At 39.5% G+C, this 12,623-nt stretch overlaps 1 protein-coding gene across 3 annotated transcripts in view; it reads right to left on the reverse strand.

Annotated features, from left to right (window-relative positions):
* Window positions 1–12,623, reverse strand: part of LOC132391719 (neuronal vesicle trafficking-associated protein 1-like) — a 100,126-nt gene that overhangs the window by 46,270 nt on the left and 41,233 nt on the right. For all 3 annotated transcript variants that reach the window (XM_059965277.1, XM_059965276.1, XM_059965275.1), the window contains exon 3: window positions 10,561–10,677. In XM_059965277.1, the coding sequence (XP_059821260.1) occupies window positions 10,561–10,677 (117 nt within the window). The remainder of the gene's footprint in view (window positions 1–10,560; window positions 10,678–12,623) is intronic.

A 12,623-nucleotide genomic window follows, 5' to 3' on the forward strand; every position in this document is an offset into this window, starting at 1 on the left:
CCATCCACAGCTCTAATCTGCTAATTAAATTTGCCAACAACACTACATCAAACGGCCTTATCTCAAACAATAACAAGGTGGCCTACAGGGAAGAAGTCATCTCTCTGACACAGTGGTGTCAAGAAAACAACCTCTCCCTCAATGTCGCTAAAACAAAGGAGCAGATTGTGGATTACAGGAGGAATAGAGATGGGTTAACCCCATTGACATCAATGGATCAGGGGTTAACAGCTTCAAGTTCCTCGGCATAAACATCACTGATGACCTCATGTGGTCTGTACACACCAGCTGTGTGGTGAAAAAGGCACAACAAGCCCCTCTTTCACCTCAGATGGTTGAGGAAGTTTGGTATGGGCCCTCAAATCCTAAGAACTTTCTACAGGGGCACAATTAAGAGCATCCTGACTGGCTGCATCACTGCCTGAAATGGGAACTGTACCTCCCTTAATCGCAGAACTTTGGAGAGAGTGGTGCGGACAGCCCAATGCAACTGTAGTTGTGAACTTCCCATGATTCAGGACATTTACAAAGACGGGTGTGTAAAAAGGGCCCACAGAATTATTGGGGACCTGAGTCATCCCAACCACAATCTATTCCAGCTGCTACCATCCAGTAAACGGTACCACAGCATAAAAGCCAGGACCAATGGGCTCCAGGTCAGTTTCTTCCACCAGGCCATCAGACTGATGTACTCACACTGATTTGAGTGCACTCTATATTACATTGGCTGTTCTATTTGTTATAAGTTACTATGATTGCACAGTGCACATTTAGTCAGAGACATAACATCCTTATGTAAGGATGTAAGAAATAAAGCCGATTCAATAAAGCAGCAGCTCCAAAAGAGGACCAAAGGAAGTACAGTTTGGACCAAATTAACAAATGCAAAATATAAAAATATTGAATCATTTAAGAATTAGTTAGAAATAGCAATAGATGGGCTAAAGGAACCCTGAATGAACACAATGGTAGGTTGTCCTCATCAGCGTCATCTTCTGTCTTGGTGAATGATAAATCATTTGTCTTTATGTATCATTTACACATTTACCAATCAACTCAAATGAATAGAGCCACTATGAGAATAACAGATAAAATCTTGAGTGTCAACAAACAGACAACACTATAAAATTACACTAGAAGAAAAGGGTAAACTATAAAGACTTCCTCAGGGAACACAGAATTTAAAAGCCTACAAGAACATGGAGAAAACTAGCAGGGCCCATGATAAGATGTTGAATAATGAGGTCAGAACAAACCTAAAGGCTAAACGAATTATTTTTCTAAATAAAAAAATCAATAGAAAGAAGTAGGCCTCGTATCAAAGTCAATTGAGGGTAATTAAAAAAAAATCAGCAAGGGAATTGTACAGAGCACAAGAAATAGAAGCAGAAGTAGGCCAATTGTCCTCTTATTGCCTGCTCCACCATTCGATAAGATCAAAGTAATCTTTTATCTCAGTGCCACTTTTCCGACTTTTGTTTAGATAATCTTAATATCTAATAGCTGATGTTCCACTATTTTCTCAAGATGCTAAGACTGGCTACCCTCAATTTTTCCTTAACTTTTTGACCAACCATTATTTTAAGACTGAGATCAGCCTCTGTCTTCTTCCATGCAGACAGACACAAAAGACTTGATTAACTTCTTTACTGTTTCCTTATTCTCCACTATAATTTTCTCAGCTCTCATTAAGGGGCCCACAAAAAATTTTGCTGACTTTTTTTTCCTTTTTACGTAATCATATAACCTCTTAGTCTATTTGTATGTTTCTTATCAACCCACTTTTGAATTCCACTTCTGCTCCTTTTACTACAAAACCATTCAGTACAATTTCCCAGTCCACTTGTAGAGTTTACCTTTATAATGTGCTTCACTCAGACCTAAGACTCCAACTTCTAATTGAACTAAATCACTTTCATATATTATATATATTTGTTTATATATTATAATCATTCTTCCCTAAACTTCCATAAATACTGAATCGTTAATTAACCCCTTCTCATTCCACAATGCCAGATTTAAAGTAGCTTATTCTCTCATTGCTTCCTAAATACATTGATCTAGAAAATTATTCTTCATACACTTCCTGAATTTATCCTTAACACTAACTTGGTAATTTGGTTTCTCCCATCTATAGTTAGATTAAAGTCCTTCGTGATTATTGTATTATCTTTGTTCCTTCTGATTCATAACCTCATCTATAGTAACATTACTGTTCCTAATAATATTGTTTCCAATTGTGTAGTAAATATATTGTTATTAATAGAAGTTAATCATTAGTGGAAGACAAACTTTCTCAAACGTCCAGTAATTGCTCCCCCTACAACATTCCCATTTCCATCTCTCACACCATCTCCCTAACTGTCCATCACCTCCCTCTGATGCTCCTCCGATTCCCTTTCTTCCACGCTCTTCTACCTTCTTTGATCTGATTCCCCTTTCTCAAGCCCTTTATCTCTTTCACCCATCAGCTTCCCAGTTCCTTACTTCACGCTTCCCCCTCTCCCAGTTTTACCACTTTACCACTTTGATATTCTTCCTCCCCTCCAGCCACCTTCTTGCTTTAACATCTCTTTTTTTTACAGCCTTGATGAAGGGACTTGGTCCAAAACATCGACTGTTCTCTTTTCCATAGATGCTACCTGGCCTGCTGAGTTCCTTTTATGTGTGTTGCAGTCCTTAGTGGAGTTCCACAAGGATCAATATTACAATTATTGGCTTTCCCCATCTCGTCAATGTCCAGATGAAAACATTTGGAAACTGTCTGTATATGTTACACATGGTGAATTTGTCATTATTATGAGCTCCAGACACAGAAGTGGAAATGAGAGCATGCCCGACATATTTTCTCAGTTACCTAATTTTTGTGTAAAGCTTATACCAAGCAGCTTTATTCTATGATTTATGAACCTAGACTCATGATCAGGGGAAAAGATAATGGCAGTATGGTACATTACTTTCTTAAGAATCATGATCAATTCTCCAAAGCTTTAGAAACTGCAGATAGAGTACTAGGATATACTGCAAGAATGATTCAATTTAAAGGGAAAAAAACTGTATTTTATCTTACATCAGCTTAGTTAATCCCCACCTAGAGCAGAGGGTCTAATTATAGTTCTGTCATGTGCTGAGTGATACTGAGGTTCAGGAAAAGTATAAAGAATAGATATCCAGTTTGAAAGCCCTCAGTTACCATGACAGGCTTCTGCAGTTAATTTTTAACTCTACTGACTGGGCTGATACAAGGTCTTAAAAATAATGAAATGAATGCCAGTAGGATAGGAGGAACAAATGAACTGCACATAAATTAGCAAGCAGTGGACTAGGTTAAATGTCTTTTCTTTCTGCAAGGATCATCGACTATGGCACAAGTTATCAGCTCATGGAATGAGAGCAGATTCACTGCAAACATTTATTCAGAAGTTAGATGGATTCCTAGAAGCAACACATTACCAAGATATTGGGCATTAGATCTCACTGACATTATTGCTACTTAAAATACGCAGCACTATTTATCTTTGGGGCCTAAAGAGAAATTTGATAGAATTTTAGCTGCACCCATAATCATACCAAACATCCTAGTATTGACACAACACCCACTCTCCTTCTAGATTTCTGCTCCAGCTAAAAGATTACACTGACCATAAGACATAGGAACAGAACTAGGCCATTGGCCTATCGACAAAAACACGAGGAATTCTGAGTCCTGATGAAAGGTCTTGGCCCGAAACATCGACTGTGCTTCTTCCTATAGATGCTGCCTGGCCTGCTGCATTCCACTAGTATTTTGTGTGTGTCATTGGCCTATCGAGTCTGCTCTACTATTTGATCCTTTTTTTCCCCTCCTCAGCCCCACCCCCAGCCTTCTCCCTGTAACCTTTGATGCCACATTCAACAAAAAACTTATCAATCTCTGCCTTCAATACACCCATTGACCTGGCCTCCACAGCTGCACGTAGCAACAAATTCCACAAATTCACCACCCCTCTGGCTAAAGAAATTACTCTGCATCTGTTTAAATGGATGCCCTCTATCCTGAGGCTTTGCCCTCTTGTCCTAGACCCCTCGCCATGGTAAATATCCTGGACTCTGTCCAGGTCATTCAACATTCGAAAGGATTCAATGTGATCCCCCTCATCCTTTAAATTCCAGACAGTACAGACCCACAGCCATCAAACATTCCTTGCATGATAAACCTTTCATTCCCTGAATCGTCCTTGTGAACCTCCTCTGAACCCTCTCCAATGCTAGCATATCTTTTCTCTGATGAGGAACCCTTAACAGTTCACAATACTCAAGGTGAGGCCTCATCAGTGCCTTATAAAGCCTCAGCATCACATCCCTGCTCTTGAATGCTAACATTGCATTTGCTTTCCTCACCACCAACTCTACCTGCAAGTTAACCTTTAGGGTGTTTTGCACAGGGACTCCCAAGTCCCTTTGCATCTCAGATTCCTGGATTTTCTCCCGTAATTTGGTTGGTGCCGATAGGCATACATCTTTGATTACCAGGATACTTTCTACACAATAACAGAGGGCATGATGTTTTGTGTTTGCATGTTCATGCTCAGAACCATGATATACAACTATGATCAAGTTGAAGTGCCAAATAGACCAGTTCAGCTTCCTGACAGCCCCATCATCACAGAAGATATTCTTCAGCTAATTCAGTTCATTCCATGTGCTATCCAAAACCGGCTGAGTGCAGTCATCATCCCAGCTTGGTAAGAGAGATTTCTACCACAATGGACAAGAACAGCAGGGACATGGAAATAGGTTCCCCTCCAAATAATACACCATCCTGACATGGAACTGTATCATTAGTCCTTCACAGTTTCTGGCTTAAATACTGGGACTATCTATCCAGCAGCAAAATGGGAATAGCTTCTGCAGAAGCACTTATTGCTGTCCAAGCAGCCCACCACCATCTTCTAAAGGCTAATTAGGAATTGGCAATATATTCTGACCTTGCTATCAATACCCAGATTTTGCAACTGATTAAAATGGGAGAGTAAATGGCCTGGCGGTTAAGTTAAGGTTTAGGGACGATGAGGGGTTAGGCCAGGCGCAGTAAATGAGTCCAGGTTAAAATACTTTGCATTCAAACATCAGCGATCCTAGAAGTCATGTTGGCAGGATGGAGACATGTCCCACGTCAGTGGTATGTACGGGTGGCAAATCCTGAGTACAGGTTTTCACCACAAGGACCAGTGACGCCATTTAGCTCCCCCCACCTTCAACAGGGTCAGAGGTCTGTCCGAATCTGGAAATCGAAGTCCAAAGGTCAACATTAAATTCTGGAGGGCAAAGCTGAAATTTAAAGCCCATATCACAGAGTTGAGTCCAGAACTAGAAGCCTAAAAGTCAAAGACTGAAAGTAAAGACCCGAAGGAGTCAAGAGGGCCCAGGTCACCGAGTTTAGAGATCCGTTCGAGTCCAGAAGTTGAGGCCTGAAGGATAAATCCATGTTTGTCGAGTCCTGGGGTAGTCAGAAGTACGAGACTCAACATCTGTGAGTCTGAGAATCCACAGACAAGGACTGGAGGCCCAAAGGTGGCCTAATCTGGGGTTGGAGGCCAGTCTCTGTGTGTAAATGGACAGGTGGGTGGCAGAGATGCAAGTGGGGCTTGTTCACTGTTGTTTGTTTTGTTGCTGTTGTTCTGTCAAAAATTGTAGGCATACTACGTCATTACTAGAATGTGTGGCAACACTTGTGGACTACCATCCTAGGATGGGCTCGTTGTTAACACAAATGACACCTCTCACAGTATGCTTTGATGTGTATGTGACAAATAAATCTGAATCTGAAATGTAACAATTGACTTAAATTGGTTCTAACATCTAACAAAAGAGCATGTCTTGTTTGTTTTAAATAATCAGGGAAAATGTATCCTCCAGCACTCTGGGAATGGTGCAAATACCCATACGAAGTTCTGTGTGCCAAGCCGAATCCACAACTCCTTATAAATCACCTTTCTCTTGGAGACTTAGTCTCAAAATAGGCATGACCAAGACTGGAGCCTTTGTAAATGAAACAACAGTAGTCAAGATATCACAGATGAGAATTCTGTTAATTCAGAAACTTACAATATTGATGTGACTTTCATTTCACCCTTACCACTGTGCAGTAAGATATTGGCATGATGCCCAGTGACTAAAGGGATGTCTTTAAAGCCAACTTTGCAACAGTATCAGATTGCCATGAATTGTGTCTGCTAGCCTCTATTTTTCTTGTTCTCAGCAATAAAATTAATAATGGAAGTGGTAACAGGGAGAAAAATACTGGAATGCAGTAATTAAATGTCAGACCTTTCAAACATAGGATGGAAGGTTTTAATCGGTTCCTTCATTAAGATAATTGTTATTGCAAATTTAAGCTAAGATCATCAATGTGAATCACTTGGAGAGCAACAGCAGAGCACTTTCAAGACTGCATACTGTATCCAACAGATGCTGATTAATGTTATAGACCAAACAAGTACACAAATTCAATTTCAAATTAACAAATGACTCGTCCCTATAGAATCCACAGGAAAATCTCATTTGGTTATTAGGTCATTCTGAAGCACAACAGGATCTTTACGCAAGAGATGTGAAAAATCATTCTTTTCTTTCTATCCACCATTTCCAACTGGTAACATTTCAGTCACCCAGAAGAAAACACCTGGAATTAAGATTGCAGTGGGAGGGGTAAACACAGAATTCTAAAAGCAATGTTTTCCTGGCAGAATTCAACTGTTTTTAGCTTTTTATCTGTCCTTGACTATATTTCATGCTAGTAACTCTGATTATTGACTTATCTAACCTTCCTTCCATAAAAATAGCTGCTGACCCAGAAGAGTGGACTTGTCTCTGAACAGTTCTTTGTTTTTTGTACTAAGTTCTTGTTTTTACATACTTTTCTCTCTCTTCACTGTCCTGTATAATTTATACACTCTCTGTTATCTGTCACTATGTGCCTGTAATGCTGCTGCAAATGTTTTTCATTATATCAGGGCCTCACCACACTCACGCACATGTCAATACACTCAATTTAATTTGTCTTGTGAATTGTTGTTGGACCCCTGAAGAAAGGCTACCAACTGGTATACTGCAAAGCATAGGGAAGAGAGAACCAAAGGAATAAAGGAAATTAATTTTCCTTGCATAAGTCAACATACCTGGAGTTAAGATTTCTATCAAAGTTATACATGCACATTACTGGTAGAATGAAGCCTGCATAAATGCTTCAAAACCAAGTATTTTTCAATAGAATGTACAGATGCCTGTGATTGCTGCTATCATTTGCTCCTTGTCAAGCTGTATGAGCATTGTAGCTGACAGTGCTCAATGTTCTATTGAGGTAGAAGAGCTAGAATTTGGGTGGCTTTCTGGTGTACAAGTAAAATGGGCAATTGAACTGATTACCATTTCCATCTCAAAAGATAGGCAAGATCAAACCCTTCCCACCCAACATATATTGAACAGAGCATTTATAATTTTCAAAAGGTGTGAGAAACCAATGAAATATCCAACACTGAATGCAGAACTTGAGAACATGACAATTTACTTCCCACTGCCTCCCCGACACCGAAGATGTTCGCAAACCCAGCACTTGCAATTTATTTCACAAGCAACGTAGAGCCCTGCCGATCAGAGCAGACTGTGCCATCTTTCACCACAGTGGCTGCTCCTAGAATTCATTATTATCACTATAAATGCAGGGCTGATTCATATGTGCAGAGAGCTAACATAGGAAGTGCTAGTCAGGAAATTGCATCCCAACTGCCCATTAATTGAATGAAGAGATCAAGGCCTGTGATTTAGCCACAGGGTGCTCCATAAGAATGTTTCCTGAAAAGGGCCACTTGACTGAACAAGTAAGGTCTGAGCAAATCAGGTCTCATCAATGGTTGATAGCAGATTAAGGTAACCTAGCAACTGGTAGCAGCTGTTTTGTGTCAGCAAAATGTAACTCATCCTTTATAGTCTCTTTCTTGACTTCCTTTTGATATTTTTAGTCCATTTGGAAACTAAACACCCAACAGCATTCAAATTCTTGAAAGTAGCGGGTATGCAGTTGTCTACAAATGTTCTTTATTTAAATTTCCCGCAGCCATTTGCAAACATCCTTTAAAAAGAATATAATACAACTGAAGGTTATGGAGCAATGTAAATTACTGATTTTAGTCTGGCTAGGAACCTGCTGAGTGGCAGAAGACAAAGAACAGGGAGAATGGGCAGGTACTCAAGATTAGCAGTGGTGTTGCACAAGAATCGGTTGAGGCTATATCCATTCAAAATATTTATTGTTTGCAGGTTTGCTGATAAGGCAAGGTAGCAGTCTCTATAAGCAGCACTGAAGGAATTAAATTTTTACAAATTAACATTAAGGAAAATGTTAAAATTATGGCACATAGATTTCAATGTAGACAAATGCAGGCATCTACTGGAGATAGAGTACTTTCTAAATAGAGAAAATACTGAAGTAAAGGAAGTCCAAAACAATTCAAAGGTCATGAACAGACTTGAAAATTAAGGAAAAGGCTGATGGAATTCGGGCTTTTATACCTGACATACTTGGGTAAGAAGTTTTGCTACTGCTACTCAAAAAACAAGTAAGGCTGCACCCGGAGTACAGTGAACAAATCTTGCTCCACAATCTGATGCAAGAAGCATCAGGAACAAAGGTGATGAACCGAGAGCTTGGATACATACATGGAATTATGATGTAGTGGCCATTACAGGGACTTGGATGGCACCAGGGCAGAAATGGATTATCAATATTCCCGGATTTCAATGCTTTAAAAGGGATGGGGGGGGGCGAAGGGGAGGAGGGGTGGCGTTACTGGTCAGGGATACTGTTACAGCTACAGAAATGGTGGGCAATGTAGCAGGATCCTCTTTTGAGTCTGTATGGGTAGAAGTCAGGAACAGGAAGGGAGCAGTTACTCTATTGGTAGTATTCTATAGGCCCCCTGGTAGCAGCAGAGATACTGAGGAGCAGATTGGGAGGCAGATTTTGGAAAGGAGCAAAAATAACAGGGTTGTTATCATGGGTGACTTTAACTTCCCTAATATTGATTGGCACCTGATTAGTTCCAATGGTTTAGATGGGGCAGAGTTTGTTAAGTGTGTCCAGGATGGATTCCTGTCACAGTATGTTGACAGGCCGACTAGGGGGAATGCCATACTAGATCTAGTATTAGGTAATTAATCAGGTCAAGTCACAGATCTCTCAGTGGGTGAGCATCTGGGGACAGTGACCACCACTCCCTGGCCTTTAGCATTATCATGGAAAAGGATAGAATCAGAGAGGACAGGAAAATTTTTAATTGGGGAAGATCAAATTATGAGGCTATAAGGCTAGAACTTGTGGGTGTGAATTGGGATGATGTTTTTGCAGGGAAATGTACTATGGACATGTGGTTGATGTTTAGGAATCCCTTGGAGGATGTTAGGGATAAATTTGTCCTGGTGAGGAAGATAAAGAATGGTAGGGTGCATTTTCTGTATTTATTTCAGACTTCCAGCATTTAGTTTCCTGCTTTTCAGTTCACACATGTTCTAATTTGCATAATACATCTCCCTGTGTCACCTTAAATATCTGCTTAAAGGTCCAACCACACCACCTTGACTTCAATTACTTGCAACTCATTACACTAGGTTTATCAAAAATGTTTTTCCTAAAAAAAATCATGCTGACAGTCCAACTATTATTATTTTCTAAATGTCCTGTTACCACTTTATTAATAATAGATTATATTTCTCTATAGCTAAGTAGTCTACAATTCCCTGCCTTCTCTCCCTCCTTTCTAATAGTGGGGTCCTGTAAGCTACCATCAAATACATTCTTCAAATATTGTCAGTAAGGTCAGTCAATAGTGCAGTAATGAAATCTAAAGATGAAAACAGCAAGATAATCACCAGGAAATGAGAAAACTAGAATATTCATAAGATCATTAGAAGCAGAAATAGCAAACTGACTGTCATGCCATTCATTAATTTCAAGACTGATCTTCTAAGTCAGTAAAAGCTGTTTTCCAGCACTTTCCCACTATTTCCTTGATCAGATTAATGTCTAGGTGTCAATTATTTTGTGTTTTGAATGTAAGCATTAACTCATCTTAAGCAGCCTCTGGGATAAAGTATTCCAAAAGCTCACCATTGTCCAAATGAAGAAATGACTTCTCATCTCAGTCTTACCTCTTATTTCAAAACTTTGCCTTCTGGTCCTAGACTCCCAGCCAGGAGAAATATGTTCTCTGTATCCAACCTGACAAAACCCTTTCAGAATTTTGTAACTTCTCTTGAGATCTCCTCTAATTCTTCTAAACTTTAATGACTACAGTGCCAGTCTCCTCTGTCCCTATTCATGTGCCAGGCTGCCAGCAACAAACCAAAATCCCTGGGGCCATTCTCATGAACTGCTATGTCATATGTCTTTTTTGCTAGCCTGGACATTTTGGTTATTAATTGAAGCTTGTTCATTAGAGTAAAAGATCACCTCACTTACAAAAACCCATCAAGTACAATCAAAACAGCAATAAAAACTCATACAGTTCTTTCAACTATGATTACCTTGAACCGTTCTGAAACCCCATCGGTGAAGCTGATGGTAAATTCAGCAATCTTCGGTGCCTGAAGCTTGCTTTTCTTTTGACTTGGCTGGTACTCTGCCCTTGTTTTAACTATAACCTGTGAGTGAAAATAAAACAAAATCAGACTGGCCATTACAAATCCTACCAAATACATACATATCAGCTAAAATATTGAATTCACTTAGCTGTTCAAGATCACATGGAATGTCAATTCCACTAAGCTTAATACTATTTCTAAAGTAAACCATTGTAGTGTGACTTTCAAAGAGCTAATATTTGTTCTCAACTGCCTCAAACGTAACAGTAATCATAAGATTTATTTGTTTGGACTAAGGGAAAATAAGTTGTAAAATATCATGGTTGTTATACATCATGTTTATTTAAATTGATTTGTAAAACTATTCCACCTGTAAATAACAGCTCAAAATGGTCTTTCCGATTAATGGTAGAGCTGATTTTTTTTGAACTTTGCTGGATATTTTCTGAAATTTTAGTCCAATCACATTTATGCCTTACTGAAAACCTAAGGGTACCTCCAATTTCCATTAAATACAACTTTTCACCATAAGTCAAGAAGTCACCACTGTAATCTATTATTTGTGCTGAATTAAGCAAATCTTCTTTATCAATCTTTTTATTAATTAAAGAAAAGAAAAAGTACATATATAAACAAGAGGAGAATTATCTCAAATATTTATATCCATAATAATTCATATAATTCATATAAAAGGTAAAATAAACATCAAGATAATACTATTAATCTAATAGTATATGATAAAAAATAAGATAATCATTGGCTTTGTATCTGTACTCGGCACAATGATAATAAAGTTGAATCTAATCTAATCTGATCTGAATTATTGGGGCCTGAAAGGACTTTCCTGATGAGACCCTTGACTGGAAACCCTTGGATCTAAGATCAGAATGAAAGTTCTGCCTTGGAGTTGATAATCTCAAATCCATGATGTAAGGTCCCTGGAAAAAAGTTAGCTAATAATGTATTGAGGAGTAGGAAGAGCTTCTCGTCCATTTGTGTTCTGCTACTAAAAAACACAAATGTGCTATTTGTTGCATTGTTCTGCTAAATAAAAGGTATCTGGTGTTCAGGTTTCTTTTGGAGACCATTCGGCACCTCGAGTCTGCACCGCCATTCTGAGATCATGGCTGATCATTCACTATCAATACCCAGTCCCTGCCTTGTCCCCATATCCCCTGAATCCCCTATCCATCAGATATCTATCTAGCTCCTTCTTGAAAGCATCCAGAGAATTGGCCTCCACCGTCTTCCGAGGCAGTGCATTCCACACCTCCACAACTCTCTGGGAGAAGAAGTTTTTCCTCAACTCTGTTTTAAATAACTGACCTCTTATTCTCAATCCATGCCCTCTGGTACTGGACTCTCCCAACATCTGGAACATATTTCCTGCCTCAATCCTATCAAATCCTTTAATTATCTTAAACGTTTCAATCAGATCCCCTCTCAATCTCCTCAATTCCAGTGTGTACAAGCCCAATCTCTCCAATCTCTCTGCGTAAGACAGCCCTGCCATCCCAGGAATCAACCTAGTGAATCTACGCTGCACTTCCTCAATTGCCAGAATGTCCTTCCTTAAACCTGGAGACCAAAACTGTATTCCAGGTGTGGTCTCACCAGGGCCCAGTACAAATGCAAAAGGACATCCTTGCTCTTGTACTCAATTCCCCTTGTAATAAAGGCCAACATTCCATTTGCCCTCTTCACTGCCTGTTGCACTTGCTCATTCACCTTCATTGACTGATGAACTAGGACTCCTAGGTCTCTTTGCATTTCTCCCTTACCTAACTCTACACCGTTCAGACAATACTCTGCCCTCTTGTTCCTGCTTCCAAAGTGGATAACTTCACATTTATTCACATTGAATGACATCTGCCAAGTATCTGCCCACTCACCCAGCCTATCCAAGTCTCCCTGTATTCTCCTAACATCCTCTTCGCATGTCACACTGCCACCCAGTTTAGTATCGTCAGCAAACTTGCTGATATAGTTTTCAATGCCCTCATCTA

This window comes from Hypanus sabinus, chromosome 3 (assembly GCF_030144855.1).
Source record: "Hypanus sabinus isolate sHypSab1 chromosome 3, sHypSab1.hap1, whole genome shotgun sequence".
Classification (NCBI taxonomy): domain Eukaryota; kingdom Metazoa; phylum Chordata; class Chondrichthyes; order Myliobatiformes; family Dasyatidae; genus Hypanus; species Hypanus sabinus.